This window comes from Ptychodera flava, chromosome 12, assembly GCF_041260155.1.
Source record: "Ptychodera flava strain L36383 chromosome 12, AS_Pfla_20210202, whole genome shotgun sequence".
In the NCBI taxonomy this organism is placed as follows: Eukaryota; Metazoa; Hemichordata; class Enteropneusta; family Ptychoderidae; genus Ptychodera; species Ptychodera flava.
The window spans coordinates 13,077,804-13,092,612 of NC_091939.1; the positions used below are offsets into that span (position 1 = coordinate 13,077,804).

General features: G+C 35.6%; 2 protein-coding genes across 2 annotated transcripts in view; one reads left to right on the top strand and one right to left on the bottom strand.

The window, feature by feature from the left end:
* Positions 1–14: 14 nt before the first annotated feature.
* Positions 15–4,582, top strand: LOC139145060 (transmembrane protein 17-like). Its single transcript, XM_070715993.1, has 4 exons — positions 15–173; positions 858–961; positions 1,699–1,812; positions 2,910–4,582. The coding sequence occupies exons 1-4, from the start codon at positions 71–73 to the stop codon at positions 3,189–3,191; spliced, it is 603 nt and encodes a 200-aa protein (XP_070572094.1). The 5' UTR covers positions 15–70; the 3' UTR covers positions 3,192–4,582.
* A 421-nt stretch (positions 4,583–5,003) lies between these two features.
* The window catches only part of LOC139145052 (protein CASP-like), a 49,407-nt gene continuing 39,601 nt past the window's right edge, over positions 5,004–14,809 (bottom strand). Inside the window, exons 12-18 of the mRNA XM_070715982.1 lie at positions 10,723–10,859; positions 10,084–10,150; positions 9,282–9,385; positions 8,680–8,790; positions 8,107–8,253; positions 7,546–7,691; positions 5,004–6,650 (exon numbers count right to left, since the gene is read on the bottom strand). Of these exons, the coding sequence (XP_070572083.1) occupies positions 6,602–6,650; positions 7,546–7,691; positions 8,107–8,253; positions 8,680–8,790; positions 9,282–9,385; positions 10,084–10,150; positions 10,723–10,859 (761 nt within the window). The 3' untranslated portion in view covers positions 5,004–6,601. The remainder of the gene's footprint in view (positions 6,651–7,545; positions 7,692–8,106; positions 8,254–8,679; positions 8,791–9,281; positions 9,386–10,083; positions 10,151–10,722; positions 10,860–14,809) is intronic.

Sequence of the window (14,809 nt, forward strand, 5' to 3'; positions counted from 1 at the left end):
AGTGTTTTTGGTGAACCTACAGTCTGTGAATGTCTGGAGTGGCTAAGTCACGTGACGTAAACATACCAAAATGGCCGCGGACATAGCAAAACAGAAGATCACATCGTTTGCTGAATATGTTTTCCCCGGCATAACAGTTATCGACCATCGGCAAAAACATGCAATCAAGCCAGGTTTGTGACAGTTTTTGAATCGTCCTGAAGATTATTGGTCGCTTGTGCCCGTTGCTAAAGTAGCCAATCACGTGAACATCTAGCAGTTGTATGGTTTCTCCATAAACTTACTAGTAATCACCAGTACACTGTGGTAGTTTTCAAACCATCGTTTATTCACTATTGCCATATACAAATTTGTTCAATGAAAATATTTATCAGAAAACGGGAAACTGAAATGGGAGAAAAATGAAAGAGAATAACTGTAAAATACAAGGAAACAATGAATATATAAAAATAATTTATACAATTAAAATACAGAAAGTTCAAAAACTTCCTATAAAAATAAAAAAGACAGAGTCCTAATGACATGAGATATTTGAGGAACAGCTACACGATATCGTTGACAATTGGGTGAAGTACAGTTAGACGCAACCTATAGGAGAAAACAGAACTTAGGTTTAGTATTAATAGTAGTAGTAATAGATTACATATCACCAGTTATGCCTTAAAGTTGCCATGCAGGGAATATAAACCATAATATTATATAAAGCATAATGTTATATGAAATTTTACAATTCATTCATATTCACACCTGGTTTGTACGTCAACAAAATAAACACTTGCTTTTGATATGCAGGACAACCCAAGATGATGTAGTAGTATTTCTGTTTTGCTATATTGGTTTCTTTTATTTACTTGCAGGCAACGAAATTGTATCGAATCTGCCACTTCAAATGAGTCTTTACTTCAATGCTTTCTATTTTCCATTTTGGTTAGTCACGTGTGTTGTGATGTACGAGCTCAAGGTAAGGAAGAAACAACGCAAGCAAATCTGTTTTTACTATTAAAAAAAGGAAAATGTACAACAAACGGTGCATGCATTTAATCAATAGTGTACCCTCTCCAAGCCCTTAATGGACAAAATCTAACTTTGTACAACAATGACAACATTATGTACAAGGCAAAGCCAAGTACACAATGGAGTTGAAAGTTTGCTCAAGTTGAGACCATTACAGGCCAGGAGGGGGGTACATTATTGCTATTATTTTATAGTTTTGGCAATGCCAGTAAACTTGTAGCTGTAGAAAACATCTGGGGCCACAACGCTAGATAATCAGATACATTATCAGTTATAATCTTTGGGGATGACATATAAAAAACAATCAACCAAAGCGATGTCAAAACTGTATAGATCAAATGTTATTCTATGTAAAGTTTTCGACAATTTTTCAAAATGAAACATGAGTCTTTAATTAATGCACCTACAATGAAATGTTGAGTTTGTTGAGTTTATTGAAATGGAAACATTTATACAGCCACGAAGATATATTGTGTGCAGTGACTGCACAGTGTATTCTTTTAAGGCTAACCTTCAGCCCAGGCTTGAAGTTTAGAGTAACATTATTAAAGTCAAACAACTACATAATATAGTATTTATTAATTATCTGGAACATGTGATACTAATTTTATAATTTTTTCTGTGTTTGTTATGTTGTCTTACAGTTGATCTCTTAACAGTTTTGCTTGTCATGCTTTATTGCAGTTCCATTATCTAGATGAATTCTACAAATTTATTTTGATCACCGTGTTCATTGTAATGACATTTATTGAAATAATTAGGCTGTATCTTGGTTACAAAGGAAATCTCATGGAAAAGGTAAGATATGCCAGTTTTTATATTTATAGCTATAGTGTCTTGTCTGTGCATACCTTTAGATACCCTTGCCCTTGTGGGTAAATACTCAACTTCGTTCAAGTTTGTGATTTGTGAACGTGTGAGTGGGGTGAAGGCGATGATTTGTGTTGTGTTTTCATATGAAACATGTGAGTGGGATTAAAAATTAACAGGGATATAGGGGAGTTTCAGCCGAAATCATGAAATCCGGCAGACACTAACTCACCACTGCACAGACTCAAAGGTAATGCATTTGATTGTTATGAAAACCTGACCTGGGCTGCCAGATTTCAAATGAGTTTGTATGGAATGGAAGAGACAAAAGAGAAATTTTTGCAAATGATTTTATTTTGTAAAAAATTTACCAACTTGAGCCACGTCTAGGTAAATACGAAACATATTATTACATACACTATGAACAATGGACTTGTAAGAACAATTTCAAATGTCAAAAATATAAGGCACAAATTTCTCGATTACCACCACAAACTAGTTCTTACCCCAACCTTGACATGCAGTACGAATCCCAAACTTAAAGGCGCCCTTCTCAATCCCAGGTTCTCGCATTAGCAAATGTGTCATTAGCCCATTAACAGTTTGTCATTCTTTTGTTTTCCATTGAATATTTTATCAAGTAATTAATATTTACATTAGATAAATCTGATAATTGAGTGGGGGCTTTAATAACATTTAAAATTTATCAACTAGATCCACTTCTTAAATAATCCTAATTTATCATACTTCTCCTGACAGAAGCATTTCTGTTTACCCTTTCTTTGTGAAATTTTCTGACATCAGAAATGTGTAAATCAAGTCCTATACTGTGATCATGAATTATGGTGGTCCCACAACTTTATTGCAACCCTGAACGGTGATATATTTGTAATGTGCATATATTATAGATTTCTTGGCTTATATTTTCCTTTCTAAGCAGTCAAGCTTTGACCCAGAAATATCATGATTCTCTAAAATTTGGTGTAAAAGGTTTAGCAGGTTATTCAGTGCAAAGAACCCTGCATTAAACTCAAATCTGCCCCGTATTGAGGGCTTGTCTCACTTCTTCACTTTCCTTACCACAGGTTCCGGAGCTAGCTGGATTTTGGCTGTTGACTTTAGTGATCCAACTCCCCCTGAGCATCTTCCTGGTTGCCAACACAGGGTCCTTTGTGCTTCCCATAGAGTACGCCATCCACATCGTGTTCATCTTATTTATTGCCTTTGAGATTGGCACAGGATTTGTGGCCATCAGAGTCATGGCCGACCACCAGATGACCAAGTTCCACCTTCAACAGTTTGATGATCTTGAACAGATTGATGACAATACCTACCTCCTCCAACAGAGGTTGGAGTCAAGGGCATAGCACATATCCAATGTGTACAATCCTTCTGCTATGGAAAACTTCTTAAAAGCCCTAGTCATGCCATTCCACTTTGTCATTTATTTAACATTCAAATATTCCTGAAACAAGATCTTTGCTATTGTCAATACACAAAGAAGTTTCAGTTGGATGGTTTGTGTACATAGGAATGTATATTTTGCATGCTCAGTAGAATATAATATACACTGACGGTCTTTGATTCACTTTTGCATACATATCATTTATAAAGGTAGATGAAAAAATATAGCAAACAGATTTCTACTTAACTATTCTGTATAATATAGCGCAGCAAGGGTTCAATGTATAGCTTAACTCTATGTGGCATAATTATAGATTCTTTGAATTCCAGTCCGTCCTGAATTTTTTACTGGTACCATTATATCTTGATATTTTTGGCCTACTTATTAGAGCGAGGTTTGAAGGGAAATAATAGCTGGGTTTATCTGTCCAATACAAATAGGGTAAGGGGCAAGTTGTCTATTTCTCCACATGACTATAGTACACATGCACATTAAAGGTCATGACAAATTTCAGCTTGATAAATTTTGATGGAGAACAAAGACACGTAAAATGAGAGTATGATATTTAAATTCAATACGCAAGACATGGTGACTGGAACATTTTTCGCTTTTTAAATGATTTTTAGCACAACTTGACCTTGTAATGTAAATATTCTAGGGAGAGAAGCACCAAACTTTCGGTATGGACACAGCTGTATAGAAATTATTTTCTGTGGACATGTATATAAACATGAAGGAAGGCATACACAAGGCAGATAATAAGTTAGATACTCAGAATTAGAAATTTGTATATATTTGACTGGAGATAATATGATATGGAGAACAATCACATCAATAGGCTGTTTCTGGTTTATGATATTTTTACTGTTGATCAAGTCTAATTTCTGATGTAATTGTATTATTTTGCATTAACGCCATATTTAAGATTCTTTAAGCATGTTCGCATACATGTACATGTAAATGCCATTTTGCATTGAAGCCATCCCTAAGATTGTTACACCATATTCACATGTTAATACCATTTTGCATCGAAACCATCTTTAATTTGTTAAGATTCTTAAACCATGTTCACATGTAAATACTGAAGTTTCATAATTCACTTTACATGTTTGTCATTTTACCGTCCTCTTGAGTGAAAAAAGTTTTATCCAGCATTGCACGACGTTAGTCATGTTGATGGCATTTATGATTTAATGGGATAATACATGTATTTCAGGTAGACTCTTTCTCCATCAATATCCTGAATCCACCCCCCTCCAATAAATACAGTAGACTGAACCAAAGATTTCAAGGCCTTTTGAAAACCCCGAATCCAGCCCCAAATATACAGTGGATTCAACTACAGATTTCCAGGCCCTTTGAAAACCCTGAATCCACCCCACCCCCCATAATTACAGTTGATTCAACTACAGATTTACAGGCCCTTTGGAAATCCATCCCCCCATAAATACAGTGAATTCAACCACACATTTCCAGGCTCTTTGGAAAGGTTCTTTACATTACCTCATCACTTTGACTTGACTCTTTTGTAATAGCTTGAGGTTGGACAGGAAATTTTCCCTTACCAATTAAAATACAGTATAGTCTACAAAAGTTTTTTACATTTCTACTTACATATAAAATTAACAAAAATCATACCAGTAAATATCTATTTATTTGTAAAGTTGTGATTTTTGCAGTACTGATTGCTTTTAATAGAATGATCCACATGTATGTACTCTGTGAAATAAAAAAATAATCATTTCAATGAGATCAGTGACAAGACCACACGGTGTTCATGTAATTTTTTTACCCATTTATTCCATATTTACAAATAATTAATACATCACTACACTACGCTGATTCAAATCCTTCGATCTCCAGAAACAAAATTTCCATGACAACCAAACATTTTCTCATTGTTTCATGCTAAATAGTGAATTTTCTGCGATAAAAAAACTTGTACAGCTTGGAATGCTGAAATAAATACCAAAATAAACCTGATGTTTACAGTGAGTGTATGTTTAAAAGTAGAGATTCTTTTTCATGAACCATTAAAAAGGACATTTCTACGTACAGTCTTCTTAAAAGGTGTTCATTAGCATGCAAAAAGTTTACATTATGCAATCTACAGTTTTCAACATTACAATGTATATACCCTGTACAGAATTTGGGTGACAATGTCAGCTTTGTGAAAAATATCTCTTTTGCACATTTCACCGATGAATTCTGTAATGCCTCTATCTTTAATTCTGTAATTGTTCGTCCACTGCATACACCTGACCCAAAATAGTGTCAAAGATGTGTTACAAAGTTCTAGGGGATTGGAATTTTATCATTAATAACTTGAGAACGCCTCACAATATTGAATTTACCAAAACATTCTATGGTCATCATGACATCTATTACTTAGAAAATTTCCCCTTCCCAAATGAAGTTCGTCTCTGATTCATGCAGCATGCAAAGTTCCAAAGTTCTGAAGGTCAATGCCGTGTGAATGCTTTGTATGATGAATTCTCGGGCCAAGATTGTTGACAGAGAAATGTGAATTTAACAATGATGGAGAAGACCAGTCATGCAAATTTTGAGTGAAAGCTGCCACATTCACTAGTGATATATCTGTTCTGTCATAGAAATATGCTGTAAAGCACAATGTCAGTGAGTGCTGTCATTTGTGTGCACGTGAAAATGAACACGCATAATGAGATTCATACGCACCAACATGATTGGAACGCATCTACTCACATCGTTGGTCACTGTCTTGTCCCTGGGATGGCCCCTTCAATGTCCTTTGGCTTACAGAATGACAAAGTGTAAAGTTTAAAATATATAAAATACAGAAACCATCAACAACATGGCTGCCGTCCAAATTACAGCCATTGTTCTAAAATATTGCTGAGGCTAGCAACCTTTTGAAGTTGTGTGGCCGAAAATAGAACAAGGAATATACTTCTAGACTAAATATATTCTTAAACTTGGAATGGATATACTGATAGTCATGTAAAGAACGGACATAATTTTTAAAGCTGAACAAAAGTAAACATGGGCATAGTATAATAACGGGTTTGCGTTGCTTTTTCCCCTAGTGAAGTACAACTTTCTGTTTCAAAGTCTTTTTATTTTGATGGCTGTTTCAATGGCAAAAACAGACAGCTGGGACTTCTGCCATATCGCCTAGGACGAATTTACCTTGTAGTATACTGGTAATCTAGTTTTGGAAGGTTAATGAATCCCTTTTAATGAATAACATGCATTTGTTACAAAGGATTTACTAGGTGTAAGCAAGGATTTTGAGATCTGCTGAGGTGTTGTACGGAATATGAGAATGCCAAGGTGGGGGTCTCCGTGTCTTCTAAAATCCAGGGGGCTTTTCTGAATCCCATTCTGCAAATGCTAGGCATTTTGAAATTCATCGTGGAACTCTTTCATATGTTCAGCAAATCTGTGAAAAGTGGGACAAAAAGATAGATGAGTGATTCATGTTTTGACCTCAACGGAAGATGATTGCCACACACCAATGGATTAGATTGATGTCTTTCTCTTCCTGTCTTACAAGACAGTGACTGTTGAGCTCTGTTTCCAAAATGCAATATAAATTACAACTGCTAGCTTGAATTGACCTGAGAGTGAGATCAAATATTAAATGGACTTGCATTTCAGCTTAATCCAAAAAGTCCATTCAATTTAATACATCATAAATTCAAAACCCATCTATACTAGGAATTATATTTATCTTTTTGGAATATCAAATATGTACTTAACATTGAGAGATTCTGAACTTGATTTTGAATATTTTAGAGTTTCTTGGACACAACCAGGTATCCAGCTGATATACATTCAGCCAAAAATATTTGCGCCTTCAAGACAAAGCTTCTTTGAGAGAGCCTATCTGTAAAATTTATTCGTAAGCACAATGAACATCTGATGGATACAAGGTGCAATATAAAATCATTTTTCATGTTTTTCCTATCCTGTCCAACACCTTTCAATTTTACAAGAAGTTTCACAAGCATGCCCATATAGAGATATGTGTGTGTACATTTTTGGGTAAAAAATCATCTGTCTCCTTTACACTGGTACCATAACTTTATTGAGCTCACTTTCTCTTCACAAATTGAATGTAATTTTCTTTTAGTTATTCTGTTTCTGTATTCAGAGTACAGCAGTACTGTCATGTCATGTCACTGATCTCTGGAAACCTGACATAAAAGACAGTAACATGGTCACAAATTTGGCATTTACTGGTAGAAAGTTTCTGCAATAATACGTCTAACAAACTGGACACAATGTAACAGAAGATGAAGAAAAAGCTGGCAAACACTGAACCACTGACTTACCGTTGAGCACAGTCCGAGAACATCTCCCTCTTACATGCTGCAGTGTGAGCTAACTTGTAGAGAACCAGGAACACCAGACAGTGTAGGAATATTGTGTAGAAGAATGCTATAGTACGGGCGATCTTATTGGACAAAATAAAACGACCCTGAAAAATGAAATAAACACCATATGCAATCCCTGGTTCATATGTCTTAAAAATTGACTTTTTTAAGTGCGCAAATAATGAATTAATCTTAATAAATTATATATTAACATATTTTCACTTGCGTCCAAAAAATCACGAAAAACTTGATACAATAAGTGCCATCATGTCACAATCATTTACAGCATAATTCAGTATCTTTCTATTCCTGTAACTTCTAACATGGCAATAACGTAATCAGTGTAACAAATAACTGGCTCAAGAGAAACAACAAACTGATCCAATTACAGCAACTTGTTTACATAATCTAGTTCCATCTCCTGATGACAGAATAATCGCCATTGGAAAAAACCTGTGGCTTGCAATATTTGAGATAAATTCAAACAGAAACCAATTCAGAGATATTTCTCATACTTACCATACTGAGAGTTGCTTTATCGTGAGGACTCAGATTCATGTACTTGCGCTGTCTTTCCTTTCTGCCAAATGATGAAAATGGGTCGAGTTTCTCCTCATACTGAGATGAGTAGCGGCTTTCAGTTCCATCATCAGGTTTAGCTGAACCCTAGTCGAAATGAACACCAAAAATATAAGGAAACCAACTTACGCAGAGGTGTTCATAAAATTTGCGGCTTATAACAGAACTCACAGACTCTGTCAAGGCGACCTTGGCTGTTTGGTGACGGAACGAAGTATAATGCAACTAGTACGCCATACTGGATTGTAACTCAAAACAAACTAAATACACATACAAAATGTCGTCACGATGCACTGTAGTTGAAATAAGTTTAAAAAAGCTGATGAAACAAATTTCTGACTGCAGATGAAAAAAGCTTTGGCTACAGATCTGCACTTGGGGCTCTCAGGCTGAGCAGAAAATAGAATGAAAGATCCGTCACTTGAGGGCGCTGTCTATGCTCCTAAAGAGAATGCCTTTGAGCATTGTATCTTTCAGTCTAAGCAGAAAGTTGTTTCTACAAGACTTTCTTACCCTGTAACTTTGGAGGAACTTAATCTTCTCATACAGCTTCACATTATCAGATCTGACAGAGTCCACTTCATTCTGTAATACTTGTATCTGCTGTTGTTGGTGATGATTTTCCTGTTACAGAAAATAATAGTTTTGTAATTTGAGTTAAAAGTTTGTGAATTTATACAAAAACACTAATTATTTCCAACTCAAAGAATGAAATATTTGTAAAGTGCCTCTACTTTTACAACTGACCTTTGAGAATGCTCATATTTCATTTTTTTTGTCAATGTTTGACTAAGGTAAACAAAGTCTTTGCAATCATCATGACATAGCACACATCAGTTTCACTGATGAAAAGTTCCAATCAAATTTACTGTTGTACATACATCTCCCACTACGATGAAAAAACCTTAGAAATACACCTGAGAAAAGCTATGAGGTTAAAATGTTTGCAAAGACATATCGTTGCCATCTTTACTGGGCTGATAATGTCTCAGAAAAAGTTAACTGAATTTAAGACAAGGCATTCATTTATAGTAACTGTCTACATTTCAAGTCAAAACACACACAATACATTTGTAGATATAGTGGATATCTTGGATAAAAATATTCTGACCTACCGCTTCGAGTTCTTGATTTCTGATACGGAATCTTTCTCTCTGGCTTGAAATGATTGGTAACAACGATTCTGTTGTCCCTTGATTTGCATCAACCATAGGACGGGCTGTCAAGGTGTAAGAAAATGTTTGATATTCTTGTTTACCATTTGTAATAATAAATTTTTTATTATTTGCATTTTAGGAAGACCTTACTTTGTACATTTGTTTGTCTTTGTCAAGTCATAAATTATTTATTTCCGTCTTTAAAATGGAAACTTTTAGAACTTGTTTTATACACAAGTTCTGTCTTCACCTTACCATATTACTATTAATTAAAAAGGACTAAATCTCATGGATAGTTGAATATGGAGAATGGTAAACAAGTTTGACTTCACAATAAGGACTTGTATGCTGCTGACAATGCTGTACCTGATTGGTTGAAAACAATCATGTGATCTACCATCATGCTAATTGCCAGAATCATTTTTCACTGCACTCCATATTCTAGTCTACTCATTTCAATTTGATAAAAGGTAGCAAACAGAATTGCATTTTCTGTCGACCAAAATTCAGAGGAAATTTAGGAACAGTTGTGTTATTACTGTGTATGTGTGAATATCATGCGATGGTAGTTCTTGCCACTTTCACTCTTTCCTGTGAAGACAATGGGATGGGACCAAAGTTTTGGTTAGGAAAGATTTAACCCTTTCACCAAATGGTTTGGTCCACTACCATTGTTACCAGGGTGATTGTGGACCAGCTTACAGGGAATTGGGGGGAACAAGATAAAGTAGGATTTTCACTGAGATCTGAGACAACCTACCCAGTACTGCAGATTCCCTGACGGCATCTGCTACCAATTCTGTGGATATTGCTGGCTGGGCTTGGCCCTGTAATGTATCGAAAGATGCAGGGATGTGGAGCAAAGTGAGAAAACTTCTCTGCTGATGTACCTCTTAGTATTTTAAATGTAATGTAACAAAAGAAATGAGAAAATGCCTGTTTACATTACGTATTATATTTCATTTGCTAAATTTGCTAAACTTTACCTGGTAAACTTTTAGAATTGTTTTTGTCCAAGAAATTAACAACTCCCATTATGATACATTTGTTCAACGGGAATTAATATTTACTCCATAATCTGAATATAAAGTTCACATGCAGAGGTCTCCCTCTTTTCAAAATCCAACAACACCATCCAAAGCGTAATCTTGATTACATGGCACACATACACAGCCATATTTTGACAATTCATTTCATTGTATGAAACGAAAAACATTCGGGAAATTGTTTGAACTGAACTAGTAAGTTCATGAAAAATGGATGCATGCATACTTTCGACTAAATTCAACTAGATGATTTTGATCTTTAACCCTTAAAAGATACACATTCTCCACAATCTGCACGACTTACAGATAGATATATCTCCCTCTTTTTTCAGACTCCAACAAAAGACACCCACCTCTCCTTCCCCTCTGTACACTGTGGATAAAGCTTGCACATTCAACAGATCTTTCTCAAGTTGGTTTATCAATTCCTTCTGTTCCTGCATTGATTTGACTGCATCATCATAATCCTTTTGTAAGTTTTCATTCCGCTCTGCAATAAAGACAATATTACAAAGATGTATCCTTTTTCTCCACCTTTCTCAGCTTGCACAAGGTGGTACAGCTGGGTCTATGATACCCTTTAAGATGGTGGTGGGCAAGTTAACAATTAAATATGGGAGGGTTACCTGATATATTGAAGTAAAACTGAAACATTTTATTCTTCTTTGACCTTGAACGAAAACTGTCTGTACTTTCAGCCACGGTCCCTCAACCACATTGTAAAGTGGTTTGATGTCTTCAGAGAATGAATGCGTGCGTGCGTTGGTAAACACATTAATGTGACATTTTTTGAGGTCATTCACAGTCATGCATGACAGTCAGACTCTAAAAGGTCACTGTACCACTGTGCGGGTTTATCAAAAATATCAAACATTTTTCCTTCTTCAATACACACCATAGTATGCATGTACATGTACCTGAGTGACTTCATTCTTTGACTGAAGGTAAAGTGACTCAGATCAAAGTATGTACCACATCATGTGTTGCACTGGTGTATATACGTATCATTACTTGTTCAGAGACATATCAGATTTTGTTACACATGATCCACAAACAAATCTATGTCAGAACCCCAGTCCTTAAAAGAAATTTCACGCTCTACGCATCATTTGTCTTATACAGAGTATATGTTGCAAGTTGTTTTGGATTTATTGTGTCACTTTCAATATATACATGTCTTTGTTTTTGAATTATACATACAGGTATGGGTAAACCTGCAATTAGTTGAATACTAGAGTGTGTTCTAGGGAACAAATTTGGAATCTAAAAATTACTTAGTTAAAAAATATGACGATGAAAAAGAAAAGTATGGATTGCAAAAGATCAATGTAACCAGATGCCTGAACACACAAAGTTTACTTTGGGCTGTGACAAACTGAGCTGGTCTCAGACAATAGCTGAAACTTTTGAGATTTTCATTTTTTTATGTTCTAGATAAGGTAGTACAATTCTCTATCCCTCCCCTCAAAGTATGTTGTATAATGTTTTTGACCTTGCCAACACAATGTACCATCTGCAACATCACAAATATGCTGGATTATTGTTGACAGATAATTTCTGGTGCAGACTTAATCTTCAGTTGTCAACAATGACATAGGGCATTGCATTAACACATGCTATGTTGGTATGTTGAACACCTGGCTGTTTGATATGATTTGGGAAGAACATGAAACCACTTTATAAACAGAACATAGGATGCTGCATCAAATGTTACTGCTATAACAAAGTAGACAGAAGTAACTATGCTGCAGTATGTGTGTACAAGTTATATGGATTTCCTGGCAAAGTACCATCTGCATATGTGTGTGCATGTAATGTGGATTTCCTAGCAAAGTACTGTCAGCAAGCAAGCAGTTTCTATTTTCCAAGTTTGCATGTTTTCATACATTAGCTATCAGGCCAAGAAAATAAAATTTGTTTCTCATCCTAGACATATTGCAAAAATGATGCAGTGACGTGGTTTTTTTTTCCTGTCAATTTTTTTTTATCCTTCAACCAACAAGAACACGCAAAAAACATGAAAACAACATAGGAATGCACACAGAGATAAATGCACAGCAGTATTGCTTTAGTATTTTTGTATGCACTGTAGCAACATTTCTGCAGTTTGAATTTTAGTGCAGCAATACAGAGTTTTGACAGCTTAATATAACAGTGACATATGTGTACAGTTCTGAATGGAATGTTAATGTCGGTTATTTTGTTTACAGTTCTGTTTTATACAGCACTGTCTTATGCACTATCATCACGCATTTTTGTATTTTTTTTCCATTTTATTTCCTCATGAGCAGAAAAAAAGGTTGATGCTGTGGGCCTAAATTGATGAGTGCCAGGATGAGAAACAAACTTTATTTTTCTTGACCTCAAGTGTGTGATAAATAAAGGACCAGTAAGTATCACTGACCGTCAACTTCCTCATTAGACACAGATTGAGTACATAAAACTAAAAACACAAGGGGACACTGAGAGCATGGTTTGGCAAATGTTTTATTACATACAATGAGCACTGAGTTTACAAACAAAATACTGAAAACAGCAGTGGAACATTACAAAATGGTCACAGCCTGGGTTACACATATTAGTTTGCATTTCTTTGTAGGCTCAGCATGGAGTTTTACGAAATAAAAATCTTCCATGTCAGTTCCAATGACTTACATGTGACAAGCAGCAAAAAATACTGGTAGATAGAAACTTATGTTTTCGGAATTTTCTTGTAAAGTATCAAAAAAGCACACGGTAAAAAAATATGGCAGTTGACATTTGAACATTTATCATACAGGTATTTTTGAGGTATGCGATGTGGCAGTGAAGCGAGGTTGGAAATCCCTGTTGTAAAAATAATTCTGTGGGTATAAGTCCACTGTGCGAGACGGTGTCGGCTGTTAAAAAAATTCACACAAGTGCAAGCTCAGAGACTGGATTCTACGATTCAATGTAAATTCAAACTTGAGCACTGCAAGTTTACATGAAGATGAAAGCTTATACTGAACAGATGCTTTCTGAGTCCCTGCACTGTGGTACAACCAACATAAAAATTAGTGTCATTTGGTACATGCTATTTTGAATTCTCGGACAAGTATTTTAATTTCATACAGGTAAATGTAACTGCTATGTCAGTTTGTGACGTACACTATCGAAAAAATCAAATCTACACGACTCTAACATGTTTAACTCAGCTTTCAAACAGATTCAGTCAAACCAATGTGTAGGGAAATGTGCATTGACAACAGCAGGATGAATCTCAGCTTCCCTGCTTCTCAATGTGTAGATCCACTATGTCATATACAGCCACAGGATTATACCCTTTGGATTCACAGGAGAGGGGAGAGTATGATACATGCATTAGGCAATCAAGATATGACTGCCACCTCTTACATGACTCATGAAAAGATTATTCCCAACTCTCATGAGAATATAATTCAGTGATCAATAACTTTCTTTAACATCCTTGGATGCAATGTCTCCCATCATCTTACACAGTGGACAAATATCATTGTTTGGAGAAAATAAGTAACAGAATGCACTGTGACCATTACAGGAGTAAAAGGCATATCAGGAAAGACGACAAAGCCAAGAAAAATTCATGTTTGTAAGATATATGAATCACTGCATAGATAAATCTTTGACATACACTGGAAAAACTGAAATACTTCTAATTTGGAAGTCCTTTTGGCAAATAGAGTAAAACAGGCCAAAATATAGCCTCATAAATGAAACACATAAAGAAAATAATTCTCTTTACACTACAGAGGTGAACATGCTACAGAGATTTAAATAAATCTTGTCAAATTTGTATGTGAAGACCTAAATTATAGTCTTAAAAATAAAGGAAAGTCTGACCAAAGTTGTGGATATATCTTGTAATTGGCAATATATGTACAGGGCTGTAAAGCATGGACTGGTTACTGTCAAACAGGGATGCCTTGATGTTTTACACCTATCAAGTAAATGAAATCTGGCATCACTTTTCTGTGAGGTGTTCAGTATGGCAGTGATTGCTACGACTAATATTGGTATAAAACTGGCAACCAAGTTGCATATACAACTGGTACCGGGCCTGACTGGCAATTGTGTAAAATCTAGCCACTGGCACTGGCCCACGACAACATGCAATCTAATAATGCTGGTTCTGGCTGCCTGGTAACTTGCATATTCTTACTGAGAACCGGTCACCTAGCAACTAACTATCATCTACAAGCACAACCGTTACTGACCGACTGGCAACACAGTGTGATCTTTGTCATCTTGCTCACAAGAAGAAAGTGTTTTTAACTGGCAAGAGAGTGCTATCGACAACTTTGCACAGGATGAGCAAATCTAGTACCTGGTGGTACACAGACCAGTACAGACTTAAGTCCAGTGATGCCTGTGGTGTGTGTTGTATATTATCCTGGTACATAGTTTTTATCACATGACTTGAAGGGTTTTTCAGACCAGTAC